General features: G+C 58.4%; 1 protein-coding gene across 1 annotated transcript; it reads right to left on the bottom strand.

Moving 5' to 3' along the window:
• Nucleotides 1-572: 572 nt before the first annotated feature.
• TSKU (tsukushi, small leucine rich proteoglycan) lies at nt 573-14,222 on the bottom strand. The gene is made up of 2 exons (XM_040630879.1): nt 14,150-14,222; nt 573-3,060 (listed from the first exon to the last, which is right to left on the bottom strand). The coding sequence occupies exon 2, from the start codon at nt 3,050-3,052 to the stop codon at nt 1,976-1,978; it is 1,077 nt and encodes a 358-aa protein (XP_040486813.1). The 5' UTR covers nt 3,053-3,060; nt 14,150-14,222; the 3' UTR covers nt 573-1,975.
• Nucleotides 14,223-18,804: the final 4,582 nt, after the last annotated feature.

The following is an 18,804-nucleotide window of genomic DNA, read 5'->3' as shown; positions in this document are numbered from 1 at the left end:
AGCAGACAGCAGAAAAAACCTTGTCATTGTTGGTGATGATGGTGATGGATGTTCCCGCGGACCTTTGCCAGTTAGGACGACAACTTAGAGACAGCACAGGCATTCAGATGAGCTGGAAACCAGTTCCCAGAACTGGAAGTATGCAAATGGGAGTTAGGGTAGGCAGCAGCCAAAATGCCAAGCAGGAACCAGGTACTGCTGGAGCTCAGGAGGGAGGGGAGGGGGGACCTGAGGGAAACCTTCTGAGAAGGTGAGGGAGGAAGCAGGTCTATTAGAATGGGGAGGAGTGGAGCGGCAGGGGTGGCGGAAGGGCAAGGCCCCGGAGGAACAGCCTGAGCAAAGGCACAGCTGTGCCAGGGCCTGACGTGTTCCTGGAGCTGGGGCAGCAGGGACGGGGGAGAGAAGGCCAGACAGGGTACCAGCTACAGCGAAAGGAGCAGCCACTCCTGAGTAACTGCCTCCCTCATGTCGGCTCACCGTCCAAATCCTGCGAGCCTCCTGGGCTTTTCTGGGAGAACAGGCTGCCCAGGGCCAGGCCGTGGAGTGAATGCGGGTGGAAGGATGGAAAGAGGGACTCTTTATAGTGTTTATTCAATCAAGGACCAGTTAGGTGTAGCGTGGGGCTGGTGGGGGAGGACAGAGTTCTCATTGTCCTGTGGGCATCTCTGTGGGACCAGCCCCCTGAGGCCCAATAGGCCACAAACGCCCAGGCTTCCACCCAACACCTCCCCCTTCAGCGCATCCCCAGGACACAGTATTACAAAAGTGAACAAATGCAATGTTTTTCTTCTTTTACAAATGACAGGTTTCCATCCCCTGCCGGCAGGGGTGGGGGGTGGGGTGGTTGAAGTGACAGTCCTTTACAAAAGCAACAACTTTTATAAAACAAAGACTAAGGAAAGTGCCCAGGGCTGGGAAGCTGAGATGTCATCTGGGGTGCAGCATAAACTCTGATGGGCGTACCTGCCTCCTGATGGATGGGGGAGACAGGCTGTGGGGCTCAGGGCCAGTGGGGGCTGCATCCAGGAGGCCCCTTGGGGTTTCCAGGCCTGCCTCAACTCCTTGCAGTACACCTCAGGGGTCAATGGATGAATTTCCAGTCTTGATGCTGGGGGACCCCATGCCAGAGTGGGAAACTGGTAGGGCTGGGATAAGCTTCAGAGGCTTGGCGGTGAACTGACTTAACCTGGGCCGCACAGCTGGTCTCGGGGCCCAGAGTCCCACCTCCGAGGCCCTTGCTGGTCCTGGGAATACAGGGAAAGCGCACAAATGACAGGATGGGGGAGCCCAGGAGGGGACAAAGGGCATGATTCAGAGAAGACAGAAAAGTGCAAAGGGCCTCACTGCAAGGCAGGGCGCTGGGCTGGTTACGCCTCCGCCGTGGCGCCTCAGAGTAGCCATTTTCCTTCTCTAGACCTCAGTTGCCCCGTCTGTCTCATGGGGCAGTGCACTTGACTTTTTCTCCAGCTCCTTCCATGACTAAGGTCCTACCCAGGGTTCCAGAGGAAAAGAAAAGGATGAGGTGGGCCTCATGTGCCCAGAGCAAAGAGGGGGCTACCTCAGAAAGGCAGCCCGTGCCCCTGAGTGACTGGACCGCGGGCCCAGGGGGATGCTCAGCCGTGGCCTGACCTCCGCCCGGCAGCAGTGGCTCCCTTCCACCCTCCTCCTGTCACGGGTCAGGCTGGCCCAGGCCTGAGGGAAGGCACTTCGGGGACAAGTGGGGAAGGACAGCAGGGGACTGCTGTCTGGTTTGGCATCGAAGACCTTCTACTTATGGTTTGGGGGACGACACAAAGGGGCAAGACTTTGTTCCTGCTCCAAAGCCTCTCCCCAGGTCCGCAGCTCTCTTCCGAGGATGCTGCCACAGACGCCCGCAGGGTGCCCCCTGGCATTGGCACATGAAAATATAAGTTACCCGGGCCCCAAGGGAGCCCAGGGCAGCAGTCCGTTATGTGGCCCCAGGCTACGCCATTTGTCACAAAGTGTCGGGGCCCTTAGCAGCCGAGTCCCGGGTGTCCACGCAGTGCAGGGCCACCTTGGGGCCGGAGCCAGGCTGCCGAGGGTAGGCGCCCCCCCGCACCAGCCGCCGGCACCACAGCCCCTGGCCGGCGCGGACGCTCTGCAGCGCGGGCAGCTGGAGGAGCAGCGTGTCGGGCAGAGGCAGCAGGCCCGTGCCCGACAGGTCCAGCTCCTGCAGGGCGCCCAGGCCTGAGAACACCTCGGCTCCTGCCCACTTGAGCTTGGGGTTGCCCGACAGGTCCAAGACCTGTAAGCTCTGCAGCTCGCGGAAGCCGTAGGGCGCCAGCTGGGGGAGACCTTGCAGGCTGCCCAGTGACAGGTGCGTGAGGCCCGCCAGCCCCCTGAAGGCGCCCGGGCCGATGGCGGCCAGCGGGTTCCCATCCAGGCTCAGGTAGCGCAGGGGCAGGTCCCGGAGGTCGGGTACGGTGCGGAGCCGGTTCCAGGCCAGGTTCAGGCTCTGGATGGCGGGCGTGGGCAGGCCGGCCCCCGCAGGCTGGGGCACCAGGCGGTGGAGCAGGTTGTGGGAGAGGTCCACGTGCAGCGCCGGGGCCTGGCTGTGGGTGGAGAAGGCGGACACCGAGACCTCCCGGAGCCGGTTGTGGCTGAGATTCACGTCGCTCAGGGGTGAGCTGGTGAAGCTTTCCGCCGGCAGAGCCGCCAGGCCATTGTGGCTGATGTCAAGCGACTCCAGGTAGCGAAGGCGGGAGAAGGCGGTGGGCGAGATGCTGGCGAGCAGGTTGTGGCTGAGATCCAGACCAGCCAGCGTGGTGTAGCCCGGCCCGGCCAGCACCGACTCGTTCACGGTCTCCAGCCGGTTGGAGGACAGGTCCAAGTGCGCCGTGTCCAGAGGGATGGGCACGGGCACGATGTGGGGGCCCAGGCCACTGCAATCCACGCGGGTCAGGCTGAAGCTGTCGAAGAGGCCAAAGGTCTCCACCTCGCACTGGCATCCGGGGAAGCATGGCCGGGTCGTCTGGGCCCCGCTCGCAGCCAGCAGCAACAGCAGCGGGGGCAGCAGCAGGGGCCACGGCATGGTGGGGGCTGGAAAGAGAGCCACAGGTGAGGGACGGCAGCGGGTACCCCATACCAGATGGTTCTCGCCCTAGCACAGAAGCCTCGAGCCGGTGTATCTAGGCATAGCCGAACGTTGCCACCGCCAGTCCTGTCCTCCCAGGTTGCTCCCCCAAACACCCTGGTCCCTGCTCCTCTCTGGCCTGAGTCTCTCCACCTGTATGGTGAAGGGGTTAGGCCAGATCGGCGGAGCAGCGGAACACTTGCTTAAAAAAAGATGAGCACGTAAAGGCAGGCATGCTCTGGCTGATGTGAGGGTGGGCACTTGGAACCTTCCAGCCTGCTTACCACCCTGCTGGAACCCTCCTGGACTGGATGGGTCTTTGGCTGCCCTCTCCAGCTCTGACAGCCTCCGGTCCTCCATCTGTCTCTGCTGAGCAAGTGCTGGGTGCTGGGCGCTGCACTACCCGCCTCCCGCGCAGTCCCACTTAACCCTCATAATGGCAGAAACTCAAGGCGCTATTCCGTGGCCACTTCACGAAGAGGGAACTGAGATGTGGAAGGTTCAGAGAGCTATGCACGGCCACATGTACGGGGGGAAGGACCTGGATGGAGTACAGAGGAAGCATGACTCACTGTCGTGGTGTGGCAGTGGCTGAGCCATGTCTGAGACCCACACTCCATCCCCGAGACTGAAGCCTCTCCCTGTAAGGGGGGCCTGCAGTGACTGTTCCCACCCTACCCCTTTCGTGGGTAACAACAGCTGAGTCCCTAGTCCTGAGTCCACTCCCTGGCCTGTTCTCCAGAGGCAGGATCCTTATTCCAACTGGGGACCCTGTGCCTAGACTTTCAGATGGGTTCTGGGGACACCTGTCCCAAGCCCCTTCTCCCTTGCCTTGTCCCTACCCACAGCTGATGCAGCTATTATGCCCTGTTGGCCCTTCCTTTGACCAAGGGCAGGCAGCTGGGCTGGTTCCTTCATTATACAGATGAAGAACTAGAGGCTCACAGAGGAACAGGGTTTTCTCCCAAACTAGGAAAAGCAGGGCAGGATTAGAACCCAGGCCTGCTCAATCCCAATTCCCCTCTTTTCATCTGCTTCCTCCAGGACTGGGGAGGTGGCCAGCGGAGAGAAGCCCAAGAGGGGCTTTTCCCACTGACACATGCTATAACACAAGCTACTTCCCTCCCTGGCCTCAGTTTCCCTCCCTGTACAATTATAACAGTAGCTGCCGGCGATGCCGGGCACTCCATGTATGTTGTTGCATTCATTCCTCACACCCACCCACAGCCTGAGTTCACACCCACGGCAGCTCTGCAGACAGAGGTGCTGCGGGAGGGGCTTGCAGGGGGATGAGAGAGGGTTGAGTTGTGAAGCCTCTCACAGCACAGTCTGTGGTTACCTCCCTCCTGCCACACAGCGGCCACTCTGCCGGGAGACAGAAGGCACTCAGCCTCACCCCAGCAGGTCTCTTCATCTGGGGTGGCCCTGCCCTGCCCCCCTGCTCAGTCTTCCCCCACACCCATCCCTCCCACTGGCCCTCAGGGAGGGGTGGGTGGGGAGGGAACAGCAGGATAGCATTACCAGCCCTACATGAAACTTTAAAGGGGCAGCCATCTGATCCGCACTCCGGCTCTGCCCAGGGTCAGCGAGAAGTGGGGCTCTTCTCTCCGCCCCCCTCCTTGTGGGCCTCTCCTCTCCCACCCCTTTCTTTTGTAGAGTCCAATTTGAGGATTAAACCCGGCCCAGGTGCATCCTGGGCTTGGTCCCAACTGAGGCAGGACAGAGTGTTCCAATGTCTGGAACCAAAAGGAAAATATTGAGTTGCTCCAGGCCCCCTTTGTTCTGCTGGATGAGTTTCTCACCACAGGGGTTCATTACCACTCAGAGCCCCACCTTCCCGGCCAAGCCGATCTGCCCACACGCACCCTTCCTGGGGTTTAAACAAACACTACACACACACACACAAAGGCCCCGAGGTTACCCTTTGGTTCCCAAAGGTGATTATACAATGTGCCTATTAAATGCCAGATGGCCCCTCGTGAGCTCCTGCTTATGTAACCGGCAGCCCGACACAGCCCCAACCCTCTCCTCCAGAGCAGGGCCTCTTACCGGCCTCCCCAGGCCCCCGCCTGTCCTCTGTTCCGCAAGGCGGTCACTCCTGCCCTGCCCTCTTCACACGAGGCGATTCAGCTCCCACCAAAGCGCAATGCGAACTGTGAGGAGCCGGGCACGAACGCAAGGTGGTCATCACCAGGCCACTGGAGACAGGACAGCTGACGTAAAGGGAGCGGGAGCACAGACCGAGGCCCACCCGCATAACTGCGCTGGTCCGCGCCCAGCCCTGCACAGCGGCCACCTCTGCCAGGGCCCCTGTTCTGGGCCAGGCCTGGCCATTCCCGGTGGCAAATGCTGACGGGGACAGTCCGAGCCGGTCCTCACGACGGGCCAGTGCTGGACGCACATTCCCCCCCACATCTGCAGTCACGCCAGGCGGTCAGCAGTCTTGGGTCCACTTTAGAGGAAAGGGACGATGAGAACTGAACCCAGGCCTTGGTAACCTCCGACCTGGTTCGGGCCAAGCGGAACGCGCGCTTCTGTACTTGGCTGGGAAAGGAAGAGCGACACGGCCACGACATGGCCAGAGAGCTCAGGCCAGGCTCTGCTTTGCCACTGGCAGCTGTGAAGACGCGCGTGCCACGGTCTTTAATACTCAGTGGCTTCGGGGCTTTTGTGAGCTCGCGACACAGCCCAGAGACCTCTCCGGGGTGTCCCACGCAGTCAAGAGGAAGGAAGAATCCCCGGTGCCTTACGACTTCTGAGGTGTGGGCCGGTGTCCCTGTCCTGCCCAGAGGAGATCCCCTCTGGGGTGACATCGGGAGGGGTGCCTTTGTGTGAGTGTCTCAGAGATGCTAGGGCCTGGCACTGTGGCGCCAAGCCCTTAGCAAAAGGCTCAGGAGCCAAGGGGAAGGCAGAACTTTCTCAGGGGGAGACTGAGGGAAGATAAGGAATATTCTGGCCAGGGGTGCGGCTCTTTATAGTTCACAAAAGGCCTTTGCTGTTTGGATGGCACGAGGGCCACAGAGCAGGGTGTGCCACCAGGCACTGGAGTGATGTGGAGCCTGTGACCCATCGTGCAGTGACTTGTCCACGGCCCCTAGTGAGGGGGTGGTGGCCCATGTTCAGGCTCTGGTCTCCTGATTCCAGACTAGGACTTCCCAGCCCACTCAGGATGGACGTTGAAGTCTCCTGGGGGTCTTACGGAGTCCATAAAAATCATGCTCAGAAAAGTTGGCAGCCTCATAGAGGGGGCTGATGCCATAATGTTAGGTATCATAAGGACAAATTGCATGTCTAGGAAAATTATAACTATGCATTAAAAAAAACCCCACACACAACCAACCCAAATCCTAATTTTGGAAAGTCTAGAAGAAAATATATCCACATAACAGTAGTTTTTCTTTAGATGGTAGAACTTTGAGTGATTTAAACATGTCTTAATCTCCTTTTCTCCCCTATTTCCTCTCTTACAGGAGAAATATATATAAAACACACTGACAAACATACTCACAGAGCCTCCTAAAAGACCATGGCCATCTCGGCTTTCTCCGATCTTGGCTAGCCACAATCTCTGAGCCTTAGTCTCCCCATCCGGAAAACGGAGATGTGAATAGCCAGCTCACAGGACTGTGGTGGAGACGAAACAGAATGGTTTCGTCTGCCTAGCACATGGGAAGACTGCAGTGTGGGTTACCCTGCCTTCCCCCACAGACAGGGAGCAGGTGGGTGGAGGCCAGCAGGCAGGCCTGACCCATCTCTCTTCCTCCTTCCTTCAGCTCACACATATGGAACATGTCAAAGCTCTTATGGGCATCCCCTGGGAGAGCAGTTTTTTCCCAGAAGGTACACTGTTTCTCCATAGGGCTGCTGGATCTGAGAAGGGATGAGGAATGTTGAGTTCCCCTTGATGGAAACCACCAGAAACCTTGGGTGCTAACCTGCAGTGTGAACCGGGCGAGTCACTTTACCTCTCCGGACCAGTTCCTTAGACTATGAATCTGGGACAGTGATGCTGGCCCCATCGGCCTTAGAGAAGATAGGTGTGAAGATGAGACTGGGAAGCTGAATCTTCCCGTAGAGAAATGAGGCCCCGGGGTGGGGGGGGTGGAGGCCACATGATGGAAAGAGCGCCTTTCGATCGGACCTATAGCCATATCCGCTGTGGAGGTCCTTGCTCAATCACAGCGCCCCTTCCTGGGGAAACTGTGCAGCGCCCCAGAGCTTTTCCCGACTTGTTGTTCTAGGAGGCCTCTGCCACCGGTCAGGGGTGGCCCTCCAGATGTCATTCTGGGATCCATTCCCTCTGATCAGTTCGGCTCTGAAGGAGCTACGATCCTGGCAACTTCGGGAAGTGACTTCCTCTCTCTCAGCTGTTTCCTCACCTAAAATGAAGACAACACCACCTTCCTCAAGGGGTCGTTGTGAGGACCAGAGACCACAGCGCCAGGACGAGGCAGACATGCGGTTGATGAGTGCCTGTGCCTCTCCCCCGCTGTGGCGCAGGAGTCCCCCAGGGGCCCTCCCCCAATCCCTTCATCACTCTCTGGGGGTGAAGGGGAGGCAACAGGACGACTGTGCATGGTGACAAGACTGACCCTGGGGGACAGTCAGGAGCCCCAGCCTGGCCTGCTCACACCTGTGGACAAGTCCCCTCTCCTCTTTGAGCCTCAGCTCCTCCGGCTTCGCGGGGAGAGAGACGTTTAGCCCAGACCGTGCATCTCCAGTGTCTCAGGACGTCAACACGTACCAGAAGCATTCACTAAATCTCTACCGAGTGCAGGGCGCCGTGCGAGGCCACGGGAGGTGTATGTTGGGGGGGGGTGGCGGGACAAGGCCCCCGTCCTCACGAGGCTTACATACCAGCAGTGGGACAGGAGAGCAAGTCAGAATAAGATCGCTAACACCTGCCTTGGACCCAGAAGAACCGGATTCTAGTGCCCAGCATTCCACCTGTGTGACCTTCACAGTTTTCTTTCTTTGAGCCTCGGTTTCCCCATCTATGTAACGGTACGGACTCTGCCTCCCTCTGGGACCTGTGATCTACCCTGGGGAGAAAGGGAAAGGCAGACAGGTGACCACCATCTAAGGAAGGGAGAAAAGGGATCTTTGGCCCAAGATGTAGCACTTCTTCTCCAAACCCCACCCTGCAGATAAAAGACCCTGGTCAGCCAGCCTACAGAACACGAGGGCTTAGAAACTACCCACCCTGGGTTAGGGGCACATAGCATAAGGTCCTCTGGGCTGGGGCCAGGAGTTATTCCTTGGTGACTGTGACTCTAAGGAAAGTTGGCTGATGGCCCTGAGAGGTCAGAAGCAAGAGCCACATGGTTATTTACTAACAGACTCGAGGCAGCTCTCCTTCCCAGCGAGGGCCTGCTCGGACAGCCCCCAGGACAGCTGTGGCCACATCACTCCCCTTCTCAAAGCCCTCCCAACCTCTCCTTCTACCTACAGACATCAAGTTCACTCTGCCACAGAGGCACGCTGTCCCCACGGTCCTCCCTCCCCCAGCTGAGCCCCCATCTTGACCTGAACCTACGGTGAGGAGCTCTGAACAACTCTTGGCCCTTGCTCGCACCTCCTCAAACTTGGAGAATTCAGGGTGGGGAACTGGAAGGTCCCCCAGAGATCATGGGAAACAGGCCCAGCGGGGGTAGTGACAACAAGGAAACGGCAGAGCAGGGCCCAGGACCCGGGTCCCCACGCCTGACTGCAGCGCCTGCATCCACCTGGCCCGCCGTGGCCCTGGCCTGTTCTGTCCACTCGGGCCCCAGAGCTGCGGCTCCCGCCCTGGGCCTCTCACGCCGTCCGCGCGCCTCCTTCGGGTGCATACGGACTGCATTCTCTCCTGTGATTTACCTGCCTGTCTCCTGACTTCAGGTGTGAGCGGCTTGGGCCGTGACCCTGCCTTCCTCACCTGTACATCCCTTCCACCCGCTGGGGTCAGAGCCAGGCCGGGAGGCCATGGCGGACACTTGGCTGAGGGAGCAGGCCAGCAATTCAGGATCAGCTGCGGCACTCAGACCCAAGTGGAAGGCCAGCCCCGGGCCTGCACGCCTTAGCAAGTGCCAACCTTGTTGGGTCTCGGTGTCCTCAATAGGGGCGACGACAAGGGGTTGGTCAAAGCATTATGGGATAGCATGTGAAACACTCAGCTCAATGTCTACCACATGCTAAGTGCTCCATGTGTGGCAGTTGATGACGGCGATGAATCATTGAGCTTCCAGAAGGCAATGGCCGTGTCATTCTTCTTTATGTCCCCCCCCCGTCAAGGACCCAGCGCAGTGCCAAGCCCCGGGCAGGTCTGTGACTGCTTATACTAACATTCTCTGGACAGCGTGCTGGTGTTGGCTGGCCAGGCCCCAAACTCCCTCCTTCTTCTCTGAGACCGACCTAGAGCTTGGGGTTCTGGCTTAGGTCTTCCTGGCCCCAGGTGCCTACCCCTGGTGCCCTACCGCAGCATTTCTGGGCCAAAGGTCTGCCAGCTCCTCACCACAACTGCAAGAGGGAGCCGCTGGCACAGGCAGAAGGTGGGTGGGAGGCTGAGCCTTGGGCTGGACCAGGGCCCCAGCACCCACCTGAGACAGGCTGCTCAGTGCTGAGCTGCCTCCCACCCTGTTCTCTCTGCCATGAGCTCACTTGGGCCGATGCCAGCGAAATCCCCAGGTGGAAATTCCGCGAACGTCCTGCCCCCCACCCCCACCCCCACATCAGCTCTGGAAACGCAAGGCAGAAAGAATTTCAGGGCCTTGAGGGCTGACTCTCCCAACAGAATCGCTAATGCCACACATCTGTACCAACACGTCAGCTCACCACGCACCTTCTATGCCGCCATCTTGTTTCTACCTCATCACAGTCCTTGCCCATGGGGATCACTGTCCCTATTTTCGCAGACGAGACTGATAGTATTCAGCTGGGTCGTAGAGGAACCAGGGCTCAAACCCAGACGTCTGAGCTCCAAATCCCTCCTTATACCACTGGGACTCAACTTACAAATGGGCCTGTGTGGGCGACGGCTAGAGCTGATCGTGCTGGACTGTGATTACGTTTCCCTGTCTGTCCTGCGAGCAGGGCTGGAGTCGCATTGATGTGTATGTCCTTGCGCTGAGCACCGGAGCTGGCAGAGCGGGTAACACAGGGAGAGGCACCAGGCATGCCGAATACTACCACTGCACCAAAGGACGCCTCTTAACCTTTCCGCCGCCTCCGCTATGATCCGTTCAGTCACCTTGCAGGATCAGCAGGTTGGCTGGCACTGTGTCTCTCTTACAGCTCCGCGAAGAGACCCAGAGGGGTTCGGTGCTCTGTCCAGAATCACACAGCCAGTGAGGACAGGGGCTGGACTCAGGCTCCAGGTCCTCTGACAGCCAGTGCCTGGCCTCCTCTATGACATTATCCCTGGCACAGTTGGGCCCAGTGACCTTGCCCGAGGAGGACGATCTACAGGGAAATGGACACGGCTCCCAAGACTATTACCTCCGTCCAGCACGTCTTCTTCCTGAAGCTTGCCAAGTTGCCTTCGCTGGAAGGCAGCCTGTGTGGACTCACGGGGAGGCAGTCTGGGGCGAGGGGATGGGTTTTGCAGCCAGGCGGACCGGACTCCAACCCGAGAGCCTCTCCTGCTGGGAGGCTTGCGTGTGCCCTCACCCGAGTCCGAGGCTTCCTCTGTAACGTGGTGAGAATTGTGGTATTGCTCCCAGCAGGTCACCGGGATGATTACACAACGTAAAATGAAGACACAGTCCCGGGCCTGGCGCACATTGGTGCTCATTGCACGGGGGTTCCTGCCCCCTCATGACTGCTTTCAGGGGCCAGGAAAGGAAAAGGAGCTATGACACCAGCAGATCTGAAGGTGAGGCAGGGGCAGAGTTTAAAGAATCCGAAATGCATCCGGAGCCTTGGATTCTCTCCTGGCGCACCATCCAGGGCCCTGTCTGCGCTACGAATGCCGACCAGGATCTATCAGGGACTTGGGAAGGGGGTCTCGCAAGGTTGCAGAGCCAAAGCAGGCTGAAGCGGGAGTGTCATCTGTGCACAAGGAGGACAGAATGCGAATTGGCGGCTATCCCTGCGTAGGTGGGTCACCGTCTTCGCCTCTCTCACCCCGCAAGCCGGGCAGTGACCTCGCCCTGCCCAGGTTCAGCTCAGGAGCCCTCCTGGCCTGGACCGCTACAACAGCGCTGTTCCTGGCCCCCTGCCTCCAACTGTCAGCCTTACTGGGCGCCACAGTACAATCCCAACAGAAGCCTGGGACCTCACCATTGCTCCCACTTGAAACCCATCCCACAGAGACAGCTTGCCAGACTAGAAGCCTGGCTTGCTTCTAGGGCCCCACGCCTTTGCACAGGCTGTTCCTCTGACAAAGATGAGAAGATGACAGAGCTGCCTTTCTTTTCTTTGTTTAACAAGCACTGTCGCCCTAGGCTCCCCTGGCCCCTGGGCTGCTCATGTCAAAATATGATACACTTCGTGGTCTGTGACCATCTTTGGATCGGTGTCCTCCTCATCGCCTGCGTGGGGCCTGGCCACACGAAAGGGGATACACCAGATGAATGAAATGTCCTGGACAGAAAGCTTCCTCCTGCTTGGTGAGGACGAAACTGGCCCAAGCTTGCAGGAGACTCTGGGCTTTGCCAGGTGGTGAAATCAGGTTGAGGACCGCAGGTGAAGCTGTCTCTGCCTCCATTGACAGTGCAATCCAGCACTGTAAGGCACAGCACAAACTCGTCCCATTTCGTTAGCACGGGGACTCATCATCCTATTTGGCATTCACAATGGATCAGTGAGACAGGAATTACTGCTGCTCACATCTGAAGGATGAGGAGACAGAATCCGAGGTAAAGTTACTTGCCCAAGCTCACAGGGCTAAGAAGCCATGGAGCGGGAGTAAAATCTAGATTCTTCACTCTAACTGTGCCTGCAGAGTGGTCTCCCAGTCTCCAGCACTGCCCACAAGACAGAGGAAGTTTTCTTGAAATTACCAATCCCACCCTGATTGGTTTAAATGCTCCAGCAGCTTCCCACCTGCAGATTCAAATCCCAGCTCTTCGGCCTGTCATTGAAGGTCCTCATATTTGGCCCCTCCCCTCCCTCCCAGAGGAATTCCAATCCCCACCCCACCCCACCCCAACACACACCTTACATCTTATAGTCCACGAGGTGACCACCTCTGTGGTGTTATCAGAATACACAGCCATGCAGTGCTAGACACTTCCTGCTTCCCTGGCACAGTCCCCTGGCCTCCCCCCACAGCTGCATTCCAGCCTTCCTTTCCCGGGCTGCAGGGGCTCCAGGCCCACCTCACTTCATCCCTCCCTAACTTCAAAGCCACCTCTCCCCATTCAATACAGCAAATTACTGCCTGGGGAACTGCTCAAGACAGAACGGAGGCGTGTGTTAAACATCAAAGTGTTTCCAGGTTCTGGGGTCTCAACCAGTCAGCCACAACAGAAAGGGAGGGGAGAAGTTGTCCACACCTTCCTTTCCAGAAGGGAAACTGAGGCCCGGAAAGGAAAGTGCCCACGGTTGCCTTCTTCCCAGGTGAGTGGCTCGTGGCCCTCCTTCACATCTGCAGCATCCCCAAAACTCGAGGTTAAAGACTGCGCCAGGGTTGGGGGGCGGTGAGGGGGCAGGGAAGGGAAGGTGTTAGGGCTATCTCTTCGACTCAGGATCAAAGGCCCAGCAGGCTCCCACCCCTCAGCGCTCCCGCTCGGGTCAGACCTAAGGCTCCGCAAGTCTGGACTTATCTGAAGGGTAGAGCAGGCAGGGAGGAAGGATCGGAGAAGTTCCTGAGTCACCTCAAGTGTGGGCGGCACGGCTCTCAGGCCGAATCCCGCAGCGCGGGTAATCCCGACTGCACGCTGGGCACCCAGAGGGAGTTCTCTCGCCCCAACCACAACAGGGTGACCGCGACTCCGACAGGCTCAGCAGCTCGCTCAGAGCCGGACAGTGGGCCCGTGGCGTCCCACTGGGAACCAGTAAGTGCCGGGATCCCAGAAGCCGTCGCCTCCTCACCTACTGGGTCGGAGGACTGCTCCCCCCACCCCCCGGGGGCGGGACGCCAGCAGAGAGCGGATCTCAAAGCGGAGCCGGCGGCTGGGGCCGGCCTCTCGCCAAGCAGACACGTCTCTCTCGGTCACATACACTCCCTCCGAGAAGCGCGGGGCGGGCAACACCGGCTGCCGTCTCCGCTCCTGTCTCCAGCCTCCCCCCCGCCCCCCGCCCCCCGCCGGAGCCCAGGACTGGCCGCTTACCTCTCCTCTCCCAGCTGGGTCGGCTGGGGTGTCCGGCACGCTCCGCCCAGCCCTGGCCTGGGCGAGTCCCCTAGCGCGGCTGATCACCCCCCCATCCTATTCTATCCCTTCGCGGCTCTAAGGACCCCAGGAGGTGAAGGAGGGGAGGGCTGCCAGCGCCCCCGCCCCGGCTGCAGCGGGAGGGGGACGGGGGCAGTTGCCTGAGGAACCAGGAGAAAAGTTTGAAGTCAAGTCTGGGGCCCGGGTGGACAGCAGGGGAGCGAGGAGTTGGGGCGGTGTCTGGCTCTCGGCGCGCACACACTCCACGGACATCCAACCCAGACACGTCGACAGGCACAGACCACGTACGCGGACACACGACGATGAGCCCACCCACACCCACAACCAAACGCGGGCCCACAAAACGTGGACACAGGCACGAAACAGCCACACAAAGCCACGGACACACAAAGGCGCGGGCAGATGCACGTCCCTGGATCCAAATCTACAAAGACCCACAAACGCGTGATGCACGTGTCCGCACAAAGACCCCAGAGGCGCCGGCCCCCGGCCCGCGCCCAGAGCCTTTGTCTCCTGGAAGCCCTCTCCCCTTGGTACGGGTTCCCTACCCCGACCGAGCCCCGGGCGCCCCGCAGCCGCTGCCGACGCCCTGGATCCAGGAAAAGTTGAGGGGCCCGGGGACCGCCCCGAGAGTCCAGCGCCGCCCGCCCGCCTGCCCGCCGGATGGGGCCGCGAGGTTGAGGTCGGGGGCTCCGGACCTTCGCCCGCAGCGCGGACTCGGGCTCCGCCCGGGACCCACACCCACCTGGAAGCCTGCGCCGCTGCCGCCTCGGCGCGCTCACCCAGGCGGCCCGGCCGCGGGCCCTCCGGCCGGCGCTTTTCTCGGCGCGGCGCGGCCCGCCCCCCAGCCCCCGCCCGCCGCTGGGAGCCCCCCCGCCCTCCCGGCGCCCAGTGGCGGCTCTGGCCCGCCGCCCAACGACCTAGGGAGTGTCGCCAAAGTGCCGACTTTCCCGGCGCGCGCCCGCCCCGCCCCCCGCCCGCCTGCGAAGCCCTAGCCGTGCCCGGGTTCCACCCTAGGGAGCGTCTCAAAAGTGCGCACGCAGCTCTCGCCCACTCCAGTCGGCCTAGCTCCCAGCTTCCTGCAACCGGGATCCCTGCCCCCTCCCCCAGAGCTCCTGAGCAACCTCAGCAGATGGCAGCACGGTCGGGAACATCTGGAGGTCGCGAGAGTGCGTGTGTGTGTGTGTGTGTGTGTGTGTGTGTGTGTATGGGTGCGCGCGCGCGCGCGCGAGTCAAAGAGAGGGTGGGGGACGTTGGTAAGAAAGAGATTGGGTGGGTGAGGGTTCCCTCTTCTCGCGTTCATCCCCTCCTTTTTTTTTTTTAAATGAGTGAAAGAGGTCCAGAGACATTAGCGAGAAGCAGACTGGCTGAAAGACGAACCCGCAGAGGGGAGAGAGGCAGGCTTCCGCAGAGAAACTAGCCGGAGAGGAGAGGGAACGCAGCGACTTCTTTTTTCTGAAGGGAACCGTGGACTTCTGGTCGGATTTCTAAGAAGGGAAACTGCGTGTGTGACGAGGCACCATTTATTCCTCCCTCTGCAGCTCATCCTCTCTTCACCCCCTTTATGTTTATAAGGTCAGGAAGGCATCTCAAAACAAAACAAAACAAAACAAAACAAAACAAAAACTTTTAAAAATGGGGATTGGGAGAGGAATTGCCTGGTGGATGCATTTCCAATGTGGGGCTGGGGCTGGGGAGGGGGGTGAGTTTGAGTCTCAACACACGTAGACAAGTTGTCAGGCACCCCAGAGGTATCAAGCCCAGGGGTGGAAGGAGGCTTTGGTCTTGAACCCTGGACCTCCCAGGAACCCCCTGTTGTGGAGAGGGCCCCTGGGTGCAGAGATTGGGCAATGTTCTCCCTGCAGTGGCCCAGACTTGCACTCCCAGTCTTTTTGCTTCTTATTTCTTTATTACTTTTTTTTTTTAATTACAAAAAGTTGCTTGGGCTTGTGTGTGTGCGTCTGTCTGTCTGTCTGTCTGCCTGGGAAACGAGGGAGGTACGTAGAGATGGGGAAGGAGGAGTAGAGGCCGCTACCCCAGTCTCAGGGCAGCAAACCGGAATCGGCTACCCGGAGCACAAAGTGCTCTCGCGAGGCTTCCCCTGCAGCCAGTCCCTGTGTAGGTCCTGTAGACGGTGCTCACCTGGGTGAGACCCACAGACCCTGCCCATCAGGGAGGTGCGGGGAGAAGGCTGGGAGCCTGGTCTTATCAGTGTGGGACCGGAAGAGCTCTCCTCTGTCCTCTGCCTCTGCCCATTGTCCTCCCCCAATTAGAAACCCAGCTGCCCGAACTAGGAGGCCAGAGGGCCGAGCAGCCAGACTTCTCATCAGTGTTTGAAATTGTACTCCTTTGCGTCCGGTCACTTCCTCACAGTTGAGCTCATAATAAATGCGCAGCTGCGATTCAACTCGGCACCCCCTAATCGTTCGCTGTGCAGCCCTGTGCTCTCAGGAGGACGGAGAGCCCTTCCCAGACCCTTCTCCCTGCCTGGGGGAGGAGACCCCAAGAAAGCATTTGGTGAGGGCCCTGAGCTTGGACAGGGTTTAGAGCCCCGCCGCTGCCCGGCTTTGCGTGATCTTAGCAAGGGGCCTGTGCTCTCTGAGGTTCTGCAGCTGCAAAAGAGGCTGTTAGGAGAAGTGAACAGTAAAGTAAAGCAGTATCTGGCTCACAGGAAGCACCGTCCTGCCGTGTTAATTGCCAGGATTCTTATACCTCGACATCTCCCATCAGGGAGATGTAGAGGCAGGCTTGGGAGGGGAAGGGACTGGGGAATGGCCATCTGACTCTCTAGCCCCCTTCCCTGTGGGGGAGGGAGCTTTCTTTCAGTACAATCCCCCTGGGCCCCGGCCTGGAGACTTTCATCCTCCCCTCCCTCGATGTGGAGTTTCTGGAGTTTCGGAGTGAGGCTCCTGCTGGGCATCTGAGAAATGGAGATAAATAATCAACAATCAACCCCCCCAACTCAGGGGGTGGGGGCAAGGGGGATGCTAACTCCCACTGGCCTTTGTATGCAGGGCCTAGCTGGCTGGGCTGGAAGGATCCAGGCTTCTGCAATACACAAGATGAACAGCCCTTCACACCTTGGTTGGTGGCTGGAGGCAGTTTCTGAAACTCATTTCCCTCATCTTCCCTGACTTGGGCTTTGGGTGGGGAATGTCCATCAGCCCTACCCACCTCCCTTGTCCGCTGTCTACACTGCAGCAAAAATAACCTTCCTAAACTCCAAATCTGCAAAACTGATCATGACACTTGTCTACTTAAAACCTTTCAGTGGCAAAAGCCAGACTCCTTGGCTTGGCATTCAAGGCCCATGAGATATGCCCCCGCCCCTTACCCCCACCTCTTCAGCCTCATTTCTGGGCACCCCTTCTTACACATTTAAAGCTCTAGGCCTTTAGGCACCTGGAACTGGGGGAGGGAGATGAGGGAGGGGAGCACCTCTACATTCTTCAAGTCTCTGTCCAGGTTCCCCTCCCGCAGGAAGCCCTCTGCCTGGCAAAGTTGGTCCTTTGTTCTATTACGTTGCCACTCCCTTTGTCATCATTCTCCCCCCCCCCCATCCTGACTGTTAACCACATGCCAGGGGACTGTGCTGGATACTTTAAAAGTCATTACATCATTTAATTCCTGTTAAATAATCATTTAACAACCACACAGATTGACTGTGGTGAGGCCCAGAGAAGGCAAGAGGTCCGTCCAACGTCACACAACCTGTTTTTTGCAGAGCTGCACAGTAGTCACGGCTCCCGTGCTCCTTGTACAATCCACACAAAAGCAAAATGTAGCATAGTAAGAGAGACCTCGGGACCGAAGTGTCCCAGAGGCAAACCATGGCTCTAGCCTCACCTACCTATGGACTTCGGGCTAGTCCCTTTCTTCCCCTGAGCCTCAGTTTCCTTCCCTGGAAAATGGGAATAAATAAAAAGCCCTACGTCACAGGGACATAGGGAGGATCAAATGAATGAACACAGATGCAAAAATGGTGTAAGCTGTAGGCGCTGCGTGCTTTTCATTGATTTCCTTGACCAGCCACACTCCAGCAGAGGGTCATTGGGTGAGGATTTCTTTTTTTCTTAGAACTCTCCAGACTGGAGGTCAAAGGCACCAGGAGTCCCTTCCGTTGCCTTGCTCATTTCCCCTGTTTTGAGAAAGCTAAAAGGTCTTTTTCTCCCCCTTATCGTAGCTGTCAAGCCCTGACCAGAAAACCCGCCAAATCCAACGTATTTCCACGAACCTCCCGAATCTATTTTTCTTGCTGCGTTTTCCTCTTTCCAGCGGTCAGAAGCTGGCAGATCTAAAGTTAATAGAGCATCAGGACCACGTGAGGAAATAATAGAAAAGAAGAGCTGGAAGACAAAGGCTGCCTGTCCAAGCCCTCTTCTGATTCCACGGGGCTGAGCTGCCTTGTGCTAGGCCGTGTCTTTTAAAAGCTTGCGTGGTGATTCTGCTGGCAGTGTGGGGACCGGCGGACAGGGCGAACTCCTTAGGCTTTACAAAGTCCTTCCACACACGAATTCATTTTTGAGCCTCTGAGCACACTTCTTAGGTCATCTCTTAGCTCCATTTTACAGATGTGGAAACCGAGCCTCTGAAGCGACCCATCCAGCAGCACACAGCTGGGGCCTAAAACTGTCTCTGACGGAACTCCAGCCAGTCCTCGGCAGGGCAGAATTCTGCGCCTGGCCTTTGCCGGTGTCTCAGCAGTCACTGTGCAATGAACGCTCTTCTCCTCCTGCCAAATCAAATGCTTCCCTAAATATTTCTCTCCCACTCTCCCACCTCCGTGCTTTTTCCCCTGCCTGGAATGACTTTCTCAGCGCAGTCTGCCAGCTGCAGTCCTCGTGGTCTTCCAAGCCCGGCTGCCTCCTCCACAAAGACATTTTCATTTCCCCCAGTTTCTCTTCCTCTGAGCCTGGAAGCGCTCTGTCTGCGCTTCTGTGCCGCCCCCTCTCCAGCCCCGCCCCCTGCTGCCGCTGGAGGCCCCAACATCCCCAGCTGTTGGGTCCCCTGCAGGCTCTGGCCCCAGCTGTTGGGTCCCCTGCAGCCTCTGGCGGTTCCTCACTGCCTCTCTCTGTTCCTGCTGCGCCCCCCTATAGAAGGGCCCCTCACTCCACCCCATCTCTCACTGATTCAAAATCTAGCTGAGTACCACCTTCTCCAGGAAGCCCCACCTGACTTTCCCAACCCTTAACCTGACCCTTGGAGGCCCTTCTCCTTGCGTCCGTGGCGGAGCGAGGATACCTCTGTCATGAACAAGGTTTTTCGTCCATTGTCTATTCACTATGGCAAGGGGCAAACTTTTGGGCTGAACTGCGGAGGTATGAATCCCAGCTTCACAGTAGGGAAGTTCTTAAACTTCTCTCTCTGACTTACATTTCTTTTTTTTCAAAGAGGATTTTA

This window comes from Ursus maritimus, unplaced genomic scaffold (assembly GCF_017311325.1).
Source record: "Ursus maritimus isolate PB19 unplaced genomic scaffold, ASM1731132v1 scaffold_16, whole genome shotgun sequence".
Lineage (NCBI taxonomy): Eukaryota > Metazoa > Chordata > Mammalia > Carnivora > Ursidae > Ursus > Ursus maritimus.
This window is presented reverse-complemented; position numbering and strand designations above follow the sequence as displayed.